At 41.6% G+C, this 12571-nt stretch overlaps 1 protein-coding gene across 1 annotated transcript in view; it reads right to left on the bottom strand.

Annotated features, from left to right (window-relative positions):
- PATJ (PATJ crumbs cell polarity complex component) overlaps positions 1-12571 on the bottom strand; it is a 350706-nt gene that overhangs the window by 57936 nt on the left and 280199 nt on the right. Inside the window, exons 32-33 of the mRNA XM_044914529.1 lie at positions 9744-9861; positions 5973-6106 (exon numbers count right to left, since the gene is read on the bottom strand). Coding sequence (XP_044770464.1) covers positions 5973-6106; positions 9744-9861 — 252 coding nt within the window. The remainder of the gene's footprint in view (positions 1-5972; positions 6107-9743; positions 9862-12571) is intronic.

The raw sequence follows: 12571 nt of genomic DNA, 5'->3' as shown, positions 1-12571 counted from the left end.
CAGGATCATGACCTGAGCTGAAGGCAGTCGCTTAACCAACTGAGCCACCCAGGCATCCCTGAAGATAGGTTTTAATACGAATGTTTAATAATAATCAATAATAGGGGCACCTGGGTGACTCAGTCGTTAAGCGTCTGCCTTCGGCTCAGGTCATGATCCCAGGGTCCTGGGATCGAGCCCCGCATCGGGCTCCCTGCTCCGCGGGAAGCCTGCTTCTCCCTCTCCCACTCCGCCTGCTTGTGTTCCCTCTCTCTCTGTGTCTCTCTCTGTCAAATAAATAAATAAAATCTTAAAAAAAAATAATAATAATAAATGAACTCATGGGGCGCTTGGGTGGTTCAGTCATGATCCCAGGGTCCTGGGGTTGAGCCCCATGTTGGGGTCCCTGCTCAGCGGGGACTCTGCTTCTCCATCTGACCCTGGCCCCCCCCCCCCCGCCCTGGCTTGTGTGCTCGATCTAATAAATAAATAAAATCTTTTTTAAAAAAATAATGACGGAACTCAGTATACAGGCATTGGAAAAAGTCCTTTATATTATTTATCTTATTAATCCACATACCAACTGTAAGAGGTCGATTTTGTTGTCACCACTGTTGCACAAATGAAGAAGCAGATTTAACCTAGAAGGGTTAGGTTGCTTGTCCAAAGCCCTACAGTTAGAGATCTGGGATTCGGATGCCATAGAATCAGCATCATTACTCAGCCTATTAGATTTGATATAACACATTATCTACAGTCTGGGACCTTTGGCTATGGTAACCAGAGAAAGGAAAATGCACAGAGTGAGGGTCTTGGAGAACCTTTTGTCATTCTTTCTGCACTTCACTTGTTCAATCCCAAGAACAGTCCAAGTCTGCCAATACTCAGATAAAAAATATGTTTAAGTTTTTATTTCTCTTCCCAAGGCTGATAATAAAATAACTCCAACAAAATGACACTGGAGAACTATGTTTTACTTCTTCTGAGGACACTAGAGATAAAACTTCTCATCAGCAAGCAAACATTTCAGAGAAGGGGGAATGGAAGGATTCAGGGAGAGGCTTAAGAAATATGTGGTGAGCATCATAAGAGGTAAGGGTCCTCAGTCTTTCATTTGGCAGAGTATGTCAAGTCTTCTGCGTTGCAAGATTTCATGCAAACTAGCACTCCAAGACCAAAAAGAGTGGCGGTGGTGGTGGGGAGGGGTAGGATGATGGGTGGGTGGATGGATGGAAGGAAATAATATAAATAAATATACTATCTATTTTATACCTTATCTGATTTCCTTGCTGTGTGCCCCTCTAAACTCACATGTAGAAACTCTAATGCCCAATGTGATGGTATTAGGAGGTGGGACTTTTTGGAGGTGATTAGGTCATGAGAGCAGAGTCTTCATGAATGAAATTAATGCCCTTATAAAAGAGGCCTCACAGAGGCTCCCTTTACTTTGTGAGGATATGAGAAGTCTACAATGCAGAAGAGGGCCCTCACCTGACCCTGGACTTCCAGCCTCCAGAACTGTGAGACCTGGAGTCCTGTTGTTTATAAGCCACCCTGCTCCTTCCTTCCTTTCCTTTCTTTTCCTTCCTTCCTTTCTTTCTGTGTGTAGGCGGGACTTAAAACTCGAGACCCTGAGATCACCACCTGAGCTGAGATCAAGAGTTGGAAGTTTAACTGACTGAGCCACCCAGATGCCCCTAGTTGTACTTTTTTCTACTTTCCAGAGAAAAATTCCTATTTTAATAGTCCTTATTAGGATTTTTCATTGGTTGGTCCCTTATATTAGACCATCAACACTGAAGGTAGTAGAATAAACTTGACTGACAGTGTAAGGACAGGGTTATTTCACTCAACTTTATGTCCTTGGTACTAAGAAAAGGGCAGCCTTTACGGAAACATACGTAAGAGCCACATTCACGAAAAGCAGACCTGGGAGCACATCAGAGGATTAAAACAACAGAGGTAGAAGTCTGTCATTGAGGATTGGGTCCAGGTGCACTCATAAACCTTCCCCAGAGGCTCACCCTCACCATTATCTTGGTGTTTAAAAGGCCCATTTAGATGACTGGCTGCAAACACACTGGGATGCTAAGTGAGATCTCCCTCTCTGATCTCAGAAACCATCTGCCTTGGCTCCAGAGCAATTATTTATAGCAGATAGGACTGATGTGGTGTCAAGACCAAGTGCCAGAGGCTTAATTCCTCCAAAGATGGCAAAAGTGTCTGTTGGATACACAACAAAGAGGACCCAGAAACCCAAACTGGGCGGGTTGCAGCAGATGCTCTTTAAGAAGGGTCACCAGCACTCAGAATGTCAGAGCTGAAGTAAGGGTGCGTCACATAATCAAATGTGCAAAGACAAGTGCAAGGGTACTTTTGACAGTGGGTCAACACTGTCCACAATTTCCTTTCAGATGCTCTCAACTTCATTTGCTAACTTCCTGCTGACTAGGTGCAGTCTCATGACCCCACTGGATAATGTGACCTGAGGCTGCATATTCCATGTCAAAATTTGGAAGGAAAAAAAGATCTTCACTGTGGTAAACAATCTTTTATTTGTTAAAGCACCTTCCAACCCGCCCGTGCTGTTCAGCTTCACCAAAAAACGACATGGCTATATATAACTCGTGAGTCTAACTTACAGCTTTTGACGAGGTACCTGGGGTTAAGAAATAAAAGCTATGTCCCATTTCTCATTTTTAAGTGGTACTTATCCTTCCAAGGACAGTGGTATTTACAGCCTCAAAAGGCAGAACTATATATTATGAACTTCAGAATGCTGAATTAAAAAAAGAATTTTTTAATTTTTTTTTTTGGCGGGGGGTGGGCTGCCTCGTGGTGGCCAGAGAAGCAGAAGCAGAGCATAGTATTTAGCAAACAGCCTCAGCCAGGAAGCAGTAGGTGATGTGGACAGCGGAAGCCCCAAGCTGGTGGCCAGTTCCACGAGTACGTGCAACGGTGGAGCCCCAAAAGTAGCACGGGCACGTCTTATTCAGGTTTTCTAACCCACCCACATAAAGCAAAATCAGATTAATAACAAAGCCAAAAAAAAAAAAATCAGCTAACAAACTCATTCAGCTGGGCAAAACATGCTATGAGATCTATTGGGAAAAAATTCCGTATTTCCTATGGGGAATCTGGTTCTGCCTTATTTTAAGCAGTACAGACTTAGAGTTACAAAAAATAAATCAGAGGGTTACCTCTTCATGAAAGAATTCACTACAGAATTTCCTTAAAATGTAATTTCCCTGGTTCATTTCAAATATAGATTTATATAAATTCAGTTTATTCAATATTCAGGAATCTCTCTTTGGAAAAATGAGAAAACAGGCTCTGGAAGGTAGGAACAGCCAATGTTCAGGGTCGGCCAATAGTTTCTGCATACTACCCCAAAGACATTGGGATAACGATTTACATACAATATGCTTTAAAAATATGTAATATGTATATATATTCACTTCCTTACAACCCCAGAACTTTTCCGCATTTCTCATTATCTGGCTTGGAAAGCTATCTGCTCAGCTTCTGTGGCTGAGGAAAGGGGCAAGCTTTTCTTTAGAAGTTTCCCTTTAAGTGGTCTGGTCCAGGCGATATTTTTAAATTGTACTTAAATCTCACCCCATGAAAGGGTGGGAACTAAAACTGGCTGCTGAGCTAGTTAACTCCAGGTGTCCCCAGTTCATCCAAGCCGATGAAGAAATACCCTCGTGTATGCACGAAGCCACACACAGCAGGCTCTGCCCGCACGGCCAAGGCAGAGTAATTCAGGAAATAAATTATCCCCAACTCAGGAGAAAAGTTATAGCAACACGTTAATCAGGTGGACAGAGATAAAATCCTTTAATAAACAAACGCTGGCGTCTAAGTACAGTCCTGTTTAGGTTGTGCACTAGGAGGGTGTGTGGTGTTGCCTTCGCTAGATCAGGTGGGATAGCGGGAGGGCAAAGGGCCGAGAACAGGGAGCAGGCAGAATACACGGAGACCTGGGGTTCGGCCGCACCGAGCGGTTCTTGAGTTGCCTACGGCCTCACGGGCCTAATAGTTACTACAGAGAAATATAACGGGATCTCCCCACCTCCTGACAGTACTAACGTGGAAATATTATATTCCTGCCAAAAATGAAAACTCATTTTATTGATCATATTACACCTGTTTTACCTGTAAATCTGACATATACAATCTATTCCTTACTAAATAAAATGGGCAAAAGAAATACCAAAATATTCATTTAAAAACATATTTATTAAGAAGAAAACTCATCTCGGGGCGCCTGGGTGGCTCAGTTGGTTAAGCGACTGCCTTCGGCTCAGGTCATGATCCTGGAGTCCCTGGGTCGAGTCCCGCATCGGGCTCCCTGCTCGGCAGGGAGTCTGCTTCTCCCTCTGACCCTCCCCCCTCTCATGTACTTGCTCTCTCTCTCAAATAAATAAATAAAATCTTAAAAAAAAAAAAAAGAAGAAGAAAACTCATCTCTAGGGAGAGGCCCAGGATGGGTTTGGACGGCAGGGCTAGGGGGGAAAGGGTTGGAGGGAGATTTGCTTTCTACTTTATATCCTTTTGTGTCAGTTTAACTGAGTATAATATGTATGTATTACTTATTCAAAGAGATATGCGTTGATTCATCACATTTTTATAAATCAAAATACAGAAAGTTTTACCAAAAAATGGTAATGAGTAGTGACATTAAAATATAGGGCACCTGGGTGGCTCAGTAGGTTAAGTGACTCTTGATTTCGGCTCAGGTCATGATCTCAGGGTTGTGAGATCGAGCTCTGCGTGGACATGGAGCCTGCTTAAGATTCTCTCTCCCTCTGCCCCTCCCCTTCCCTAAAATACACACACACATACACACACACAATGAATAATCAAAGATCCATCATCCAAGCAAAAACTAACATTCTAATTTTTTTAAAATTATGAGTAGACATGAACATGGTTAGAATAAAGCAAAACCTAAATTGTCCTAGACTAATTGATACATATTGTTGTCTAGCATTCCATTAAATGATGATGATGATCATAATAATAACAGTTCATACTTATCTTACACTTAGTAGGTACCAGACACTGGCCTAAATCCTGTTCTTTTTAAAAAAATGTTTATTTTATAATTTAGCAGATTTGGGAGAGAAAGAGCGAGCATGCATGTGAGCTGGGGGGATGGAGAGGGGGAGAGGGAGAGAATCTTTTTTTTTTTTTTAAGATTTTATTTATTTATTTGACAGAGAGAGCGAGCACAAGCAGAGGGAGTAGTAGAGGGAGAGGGAGAAGCAGGCTCCCTGCTGAGCAGAGAGCCTGCTCCATCCCAGGACGGAGATCATGACCTGAGCTGAAGGCAGATGCTTAACCATCTGAGCCACCCAGGCGTCCCAAGACAGAGAATCTTAAAGCAGACTCTGTGCCGAGCGCAGAGCCCAACTTGGGGCTCAAACTCATGACCCTGAGATCATGACCTGAGCTGAAATCAAGAGTCGGATGCTTAACCAACTGAGCCACCCACACTCCCCTAGATCCTGTTATAGTATTTCTAAATGCTGCTACAGTGTTGTTGGTCTAATAAGCATTTATAGGGGCACCTGGGTGGCTCAGTCATTAAGCGTCTGCCTTTGGCTCAGGTCATGATCCCAGGATCCTGGGATCGAGCCCCACATCGGGCTCCCTGCTCGGCGGAGAGCCTGCTTCTCTCTCTCCTACTCCCCCTGCTTGTGTTCCTTCTCTCGCTGTGTCTCTCTCTCTGTCAAATAAATAAATAAATAAAATCTTTAAAAAAAATAATAAGCATTTATAAAAAATACTCAAGGTAGAGAAAATCCTGGTGAAAATGAAACACTGAGAAAAACTTGAAAGCTGGCCAGAATATACATGCATATCTGTAATTATGTTTTTTTCCATACCACAAAGAAGCCAATTCTTCCACAGAAGTGATAAAGGCCATAATGAGGCTCAACAAGGAACTCTGTGACAGCGGATATACTTCACTTCTAGGAACTTACCAAAGGTGTGTCTTTTCCTCCCACAATGCTGAGACCAAGACCTGAACGTCCCTTGGATATTTCTATAATCATTTCCTGGCCAGGAACAATGGGACAGGTGGCTGGGTCCACCGACAGAGGGGCCTGGAAACCACCTGGAGAAGGATGAAACACAGAATGATGGGCAAGCAGGGGATGCAGCCCGGCACGCACACTCCGTTAGTTGGGGAGCACAGGGTTTACACATGTTTGTCATTTCACTCTTTTCCTGCTGAGCACCATGCAGCAAAGAGCTGGGTCCTTAACGCCCTTTCAGGAAGGGATGAAACCCGACGCTTTTGAGATGAAAACAGTAACCACCCCCCCCTTACTCAATCATCTATTTTAAGTGTACTTGAAATTTTTTTAAGCTTAAAACATACCCTGAAAACTCATACGGAAAGATGTAAGATGATTAAATGATTAAGTACATATAGGCGTCTGTTATAATGAAAATGAAGACTGGTATGACAGAAGATTCTGGGTTATAGTTAGAAGATACTAAGAAGAATTAGTGCTTAAATACTTTCAGTTAGAGCATATCATGAATTAAGATATATAAAGGATTTCATCAATAAAGTATGATGTTAAGATAAGAATTACCTAACAATGATCCCGAAACATATACATAGTTAAAAAAAAAACAACAAAACTGTCATAAACACAACATTCAAGAACTAATTGCCGGGTCCACAGCTGAAAAACTTGTTAAAGGAGTTACTCCTACTTTATAAAGGTTTACTTTTTAAATTTTTAAAAAAGATTTAATTTTTTATGTTTAATTTAAATTTTTAACATTAAATTTTTTTTTTTATGTAACCTCTACCCTCAAGATGGGGCTGGAACTCACAACCTGGAGACCAAGAGTCTCATGCTCTACTGACTGAGCCAGCCAGGTGTCCCATGGTTTACTTTTTAAAATCATTGTTTTATTTATTTATTTTTCTTAAGTAGGTTCCATGTCCAGCATGGAGCCCAACGTGGGGCTTGAACTCACGACCCTGAGATCAAGATCTGAGCTGAAATCAAGAGTCGGTTACTCAACCAACTAAGCTACCCAGGTTTCCCCAAATCACTGTTTTAGATTGGGTTTCTTTAAAAAATGAGAGAAGGGCGCCTGGGTGGCTCAGTCGTTAAGCGTCTGCCTTCGGCTCAGGTCATGATCCCAGGGTCCTGGGATCGAGTCCCACATCGGGCTCCCTGCTTGGCGGGAAGCCTGCTTCTCCCTCTCCCACTCCCCCTGCTTGTGTTCCTGCTCTTGCTATGTCTCTCTCTGTCAAATAAATAAAATCTTAAAAAAAAAAATGAGAAAAAAATATTTACTGGCTAGGAAAAGATGTTTAATACAACCCCTTTATCCAGCATAACTTCTACATATGTGTATTTTCCAGATGACTGAACCCAACTAATTGGAAAATCAAAATATTCAAAATGTTAGCTTCAAGAGCTTCTTGTACAAATAAGGAGCCTCCAAAGAATGTCATCTTTTTTGACAACTAAGTTCGATCATCATGAGTACTGACTCTTACCCTGGGATAGAATTTAGTTAAGGGCTGAGAATAAAGGGCCCCACCTTTTGGCCAGCTGCAGCTAATGCACAGGGGCCAAACTGGGATCCTCAAAGCTCATTAAACATCTGTCCCAGCAAGGGCCCCCACACTATGGACTACAGGCTAAGAATGATTTTCACATTTTCAAAAGGTTGAAAAAAAAAGTGAAAAGAAAAATAACATTTCAAGACATGTGAAAATTACATGAAATTCAAATTTCAATGTCCATAAATGAAGTTGTATTGGAACACAGCCCTGCTAATCCATTTACTTCCAGTCTACGGCTGTTAGCATCCCGCGACAGCGGAGCTGAGTACTTGCGACAGAGACCATATGGTCCACAAGCCTTAAATATTTACTATCTGGCTCTTTACAGAAAAAGTTTGCCAATCCCTGATATTCAACAAAAGGAGAGAGGTTCTAGGTAAGCCTGTGGAGGGTTCTGCTCTGACTCAGCAAGAATAATAATAAAGCAGGTTTTGGAGTGGTGGGGACGTGGATTTAAGCTCCCCAGAAGGCAATTAATAGGTGGGTAAAAATGGAGGCTCATTCCTCACCCGAAAAATGCACGTAGCGAGCTGCTTTCTAATAGGAAGTAAATGAACAATGTGTGTGTGGTGCCCAGTCCAGCAACTGGCATAACGCATACAGTTGCTCTTTCTGACCGCATGGCATTTATTAAGCTAATGGCCTCCTAGTTAAGAGTGAGAAATTTAGTGACACAACCTCGGTAACAATAAAAAATGCCCTATTAGAAGGAGAGTATTAAATTATAAACCTAATCTGACTCTAGATCTTTTGGCAGCAAATGTATTTCACACTCCATTTTCCATTCATTTACAATAAAAACAATGTGCAATAGTGCCTAATTTCATAAATGCTTTACAAAGTTTATACTCCTTTTGTAAATGACTAGTTAGCCTCTTGAGTGAGAAGAGAGATGCTGGGGATGGCATTTCTCTTCTTTCACTTCTGCCTCACCCTGGCCAGTCCTGAGTCAGGGTTGGTATGTATTTCTCCCATACGGCCAGCCCAAACCCTGATATACCAAGCCCCCGATAAACGTTTGGTAAGTAGATGACCAAATGAGTAGAATTTCCATAGATTAAATTATGGGGGATTAATTTGTTATCAAGATATAAATATGTGATGCATCTTATCAAAATTCAATTGGTCAACATTGTGGTTACTTTCTTAGTAAAAGGCCAGGTGGTCAGTATTTTGAGCTTTACAGACCATACATTCTCTGCTGAACTACTCAATGCTATCCTCATTGTGTGAAAGCAACCCTAAGACTACAGGTAAACAAAGGAGTAGTCCAATAAAATTTTATTTATGGTCAGGGAAGTCTGGGTTTCAGATAATTTTCATGAAATACTCCTTTGACTTTTTCCAACCTCTTAAAAATATGAAAACCATTTTCAGCTTGCAGACCACACAAAAACAGATGGTGGGCCAAATCTGACCCATGGGTCAAAGTTTGCTGACCACATTCATCAAGTATTTTAGTAAAAACCCAGTACTTTAGAATAATACCTGCTTGCTAAAGTTTTTATTGAGTTAATATTTCTGAAAAAATATGCATAAGACAAATATATAAAGGTGTTAGGCCTGCTAAATTCATGCAGGGTTGTGCTTCGCCACTGGTGAGCCCAGTGTTTTAAATAGGCCACTTTTTTTTATGGACTTACATCACATAAAAGCAAAGTGGAAATACTCATTATTCATTTTGCAATTCTATTTTCAACTGCCAGTCAGCATAATTCATGCCAGGAATTCAAAGAGAGAAAGCGAATACTCATGTCTTTAAGCACTGAAAATTAACAGTCTTCAAATCACTTACATCAACATATGCAAGGCTAACAATTTGACTGAATATGATTTTTAGGAGATAATACTCATACACTAAACACAATCTTTTGGAGCGATTACAGAGTAATTTGTAAGCTTCATATGCAAACAGTATTTACTGAGGGCCTTTTTTTGGTTCTAGCACTTTCATACTCAATAAGCCCTGGGCAATCCCAGTAGCAGGTGAGGAAAATGGTGACCTGCCCACGTCCTGGAGCTAAGGAAGTGGAGGAGGGATGCAGAGCCAGGCTTCCTGACTCCTGGTCCAGTGCTCTTTCCAGGATATCATCATCCCCTCCTTTTCTCATGTTGGAGGAGTCAATTTCAGTTCGGCTCACAGAAAGAATCATACCATAGCTTGTGAAATCCACATCCGTGGAATGGTATGATGGAGCTGGTGCTAAAGATAACTCTTGTGAACTGAAGGAGACTTTTGTTGAATATTTTTGCTGTTTCATCTGGCTGACAGCCTACAAAAGAAAGGAAAATTAGAGGAACGTCAAAGAGGAGAACGAAAACCAAAGGATAAGACTTTAAAACTGGTGTGTTGTTACCAAAACAATGGTGGCACTCCAATAATGTTGTCCGAGAATTTAGAGCGGGAGAGGAGGCAGGAGGAAGTTAGGATGATTTCTGTCCCATCCCCCATGCTTCCCTATTTAACTTGACATCTAAGATGTTCAGTGAAGGATGGATGAAGGAAGGGAAGGATAACAGCTGATGATACTCTATCATTGTGGTCTGTATACAATGCTGGGGCTGGGAAGCAGAACAAAAATTTTTACAATTTCCATTGATTCTGATGAAATCGATGTGAAGTCCACATACCCATGTTGTGCCCACTGAAAAGCAATCTATGCTGCAGATGTTCTGAGCATACAACAATGTCCTTCTCTTCTGGATACATCCACAATAGTTAAATGCATTAGGCAGGTTAATTGAGCAACATGAGGGCCAGGAAGAGGAAATTAGCATCCACTCAAAGTCTACTAAGTGCCAGGTACACTGAACATTTTAATTCACCTCCAAGAACTATACCTTATTCACCCTTGATTCCCAGTACCTGGAACATAGTGGACCCTCAATAAATGTTTGATGAATGAATGAATGAATTGCTGAATGGATATAGAAGAGCACAATTGAAGACATGGAAACTCAGAGTTGAAAACGAATTTGTAATTCAATGAAGGTACAGAGACCTTTGCTGTGTGAGCTTTGGAAAGTTAACTCGTAATTCTGGATTTTTGTGGATAATACCTCCAATGAATATTAGTATTAGAAAACTGAGAAAAACCAAAAGGACTCCATGCTCGCTTAACAGGCAGTTAAGAAACATAGGTAGTGACCTGACCTGCCTTCTGGATCTGTAGTTAGCCAGGGAACCCATCCCCAGCTGGAAGATTCTGGTGGAGGCAGTGAAGCACCAGGCTGTCCCTGGAGTCTAGAAATAGGATCAAGGTAACTGCTCCAGAACAATGACACCTCAAGATTCTGTCAGTGGAAGGCTATGCTTCAATACAAGGCACCGTGCAGTATATAAAAACTAGAACACCAGCCATTGTGTATCTGTGTCGTGCTTTCCAGTTTTTAAAAACACTTTTACATCCATGAATTCTTTTAATCCTGAGAACAACCTGGAGAGTTAGACAATATTACTTTCTTTTCCAGATAAAGAAACCATGTCAAGTGGCTTGTCTGAAATCACACAGCCATTTAGAGGAAGAGGTCAGATTAAAAGTCAGTAGTAGCTAAAGAACGCTACAAATTATGTTTTTATTTTTATTTTTTATTTTATTTTATATATTTTTAAAAGATTTTATTTATCTTTTTGTCAGAGAGAGTGACAGAGCACAAGCAGGAGAACGCCATGGCAGAGGGAGAAGCAGGCTTCCCGCCGAGCAGGGAGCCTGATGTGGGACTCGATCCCAGGACCCTGGGATCATGACCTGAGCCGAAGGCAGACGCTTAACCAACTGAGCCACCCAGGCATCCCTTATTTTTATTTTTAAGCAATCTCCACCCCCATTGGGGGCTTTAGCTCATAACCCTGAGATCAAGAGTTGTGAGTTCTTCTGACTGAGCCAGCCAGGTGCCCCAGAACGATACAGATTTAAAATGTTTCTCAAACAGCTGCTAGGCACTGCTTCTATGGATGTTCATTTTCTTTTCTGTAGTTTTTCTCACCAACACTTAATAATGACCATATACCTACTTAAGAAGACTTACTCAAAGATATATTTTCAGAGGGAAGGGGAAAAATGACAAATATGGGTTTACTACCAGAAAACTGAACAACGGAACCACCTAGATATCAATTACTCTGAGGACCATATTTTCTAGTGTCCTTGAAGCTAGATACATCTGCAGGCTAAGTTTTGGTCAGTAGGATGAAAACAGATGCGAACTGTACAATTTTCAGGTCATTTTCTGCAGGATAAGGATCCTGCCTTCCTCTTCTCCCAAACTGGAATGCAGATGGGATGACAACATCCGAGCAGCCGTCTCAGACCCAAAACTGGACGCATTTTTTTTTGAGGATGGTAATCAGATAAGAAGTGCCTGAGTGTGTGATACTGTGGAGACAGCGTATCATCCTCACACTGATTACACCCATACTTGATACAGAAGAGAAACTTCTTGGAGAGATTGAGCCTAATCTTAATTCATACAGTACTTATGTTCAACTTTTGTTTTCTATCACCTTTAAAAAGAACATCAATAACAAAGATGCTAAAGCGTTCTTAGCGATTTTAAAAAAAGATGTATTTATTTTTTTAACCACTTTAATTTTTTAAAGATTTTATTTATTTGTCAGCACAAGCAGAGGGAACAGCAAGCAGAGGGAACAGCAGGCAGAGGGAGCAGACTCTCCGCTGAGCAAAGGGCCCGACACAGGACTCGATCCCAGGACCCTGAGATCAGGACCTGAGCCGAAATCAAGTACTCTTAACCGACGGAGCCACCCAGGCATCCCTATTTATTTGAGAGTGACAGAGAGAACGTGCATGAGTGGGAGGCGAGGGGCAGAAGGAGAGAATCTTCAAGCAGACTCCTTGCTGAGCCTAGAGCCCTATCCATGAGATCATGACCTGAGCCAGAACCAAGAGACACCTAATTGACTGAGCCACCCAGGTGCCCCAGAATCATGTGATTTTTAAAACAGTAATGTTTGTGCTAATC

The sequence above is a fragment of the Neomonachus schauinslandi genome, chromosome 4 (genome assembly GCF_002201575.2).
Source record: "Neomonachus schauinslandi chromosome 4, ASM220157v2, whole genome shotgun sequence".
NCBI classification, from domain to species: Eukaryota; Metazoa; Chordata; class Mammalia; order Carnivora; family Phocidae; genus Neomonachus; species Neomonachus schauinslandi.
This window is presented reverse-complemented; position numbering and strand designations above follow the sequence as displayed.